Here is a 1,650-nt window from a genome sequence, read left to right on the forward strand (position 1 = left end):
GTCATGATCTACTGGATCAAATGCAGCAGTAAGATCAAGAAGGATTAAAACAGTAGAATCACCAGAGTCAGCAGTTAAAAATAAATCATTCCTTCTTATGGTTGATACTGTGTTTTATGTTACTTATAACTCAACCTGTAATGCCTGATGTCTTAATCTAACGTTTTTTGCCATGTTTTGTTTGTAAATGTTTTCAGTAATAATAAAAAACTCGTTAAAACCAGCCTTATTCATGCTGGACTTTTTGCCTCCAGTGTTTGGACATGGAACTGCAGCCACCATCATAGAGGGCCAATCAAATTTCAGCAGGGGCCAATGCCCCTGTGGCCCCGCCCCTAGAACCGCCCCTGTCACGTGTTTCAATGCTAGCGGAACATTTCAGATTAGTGCTGTGACTGTCCACCACTGTAAAAGTGTAAATACAACAATCTTTTGTTTGTCTGTGTCCTCCTCCATCTTAGTGAAGGAGCAGAGAAGGGTCAAATAAAACAACAACAGAACGGTTCTGTAGACTTCTGTCTGCCACTCGGTCCAGATCCGTTCCAAAGGTTCGGATCGTCCGTGAACTCCGCACATCTCGACTTGTGTAACTGTGAAACGTCACGCGCAGAGAAGCAGCGCGGACTGGTTAGAACCTGTCACGTGATTCACTTATGTGATCATTCGTTCACGTGTCTCCCACCAACGAAGCGGTTCAAGACGAAAACATGCAGCGTTGAGTTCCGAAGCTTTTATTGGACCACGAACAGCAGAACCTTCACAACGCTCCGGGTTTGTTGTGTTCCTGTGTTTGTTTACAGACCAACGAGCTGCTTTACGTCAACAACAACAAGAAACAAACATGTCGGCAGAAGCGGTGCACATCAAGCTGGACACACCCGGCCTGCCTCCCACCGCCTTCCCGGTGGTTCTGAAGAAAATCCTGGAGATGCCTCCGCCGAACCTTCTGGACGGAGATGACGGTAAAGACGAGGGGTCGTGGAGTGAGGGGGGCTTTAGTTTTAGTAAACACTTTATGAGGAGTTTAAAGTACAAATATAACCTGACACATGTAGTACAACACAACATATAACCTGACACATGTAGTACAACACAACAACACTGTGTAAACACCGTGGATGTAGGATATAATTCTGTAAACGCAGGTTCTAGAGTTTTCTAGCCACGCCCCCTGATGTTACTGACGCAGGTAGTTCAGCTGCAGCTCAGTTATCATTAAACACGATGTTTTTGTGGCCTTATGTACAGAACCCCACGATCTGTACAGAACCCCACGATCCGTACAGAACCCCACGATCCGTACAGAACCCCACGATCCGTACAGAACCCCACGATCCGTACAGAACCCCACGATCTGTCCTTACTTTTATTTCATTCCAGCTTGTTATTGTAAAAAATAAAAACTATCCATACAACTTATGTCTCCTAGAGTGAATTTAACTGTGGTTGAATGAGAAGTATAAATATATAAAAATCTGATAGTGTATTAGTTTGTACACAAACAAATCATGTCACACAAGACATAGCAGACATGTAGCCTAGTACGAAGGTGTGTGTGTGTGTGTGTGTGTGTGTGTGTGTGTGTGTGTGTACAGTGGGGAAAATAAGTATTTAGTCAGTCACCAATTGTGCAAGTTCTCCCACTTAAAA

General features: G+C 44.1%; 1 protein-coding gene across 1 annotated transcript in view; it reads left to right on the forward strand.

Moving 5' to 3' along the window:
* Positions 1-637: 637 nt before the first annotated feature.
* The window catches only part of LOC106536188 (thyrotroph embryonic factor), a gene marked incomplete at its 3' end in the record, with an annotated part of 5,874 nt that continues 4,861 nt past the window's right edge, over positions 638-1,650 (forward strand). The window contains 1 exon segment of the mRNA XM_014033395.1: positions 638-962. Within this exon segment, the coding sequence (XP_013888849.1) occupies positions 842-962 (121 nt within the window). The 5' untranslated portion in view covers positions 638-841.

This window comes from Austrofundulus limnaeus, unplaced genomic scaffold, assembly GCF_001266775.1.
Source record: "Austrofundulus limnaeus strain Quisiro unplaced genomic scaffold, Austrofundulus_limnaeus-1.0 Scaffold1723, whole genome shotgun sequence".
Classification (NCBI taxonomy): Eukaryota; Metazoa; Chordata; class Actinopteri; order Cyprinodontiformes; family Rivulidae; genus Austrofundulus; species Austrofundulus limnaeus.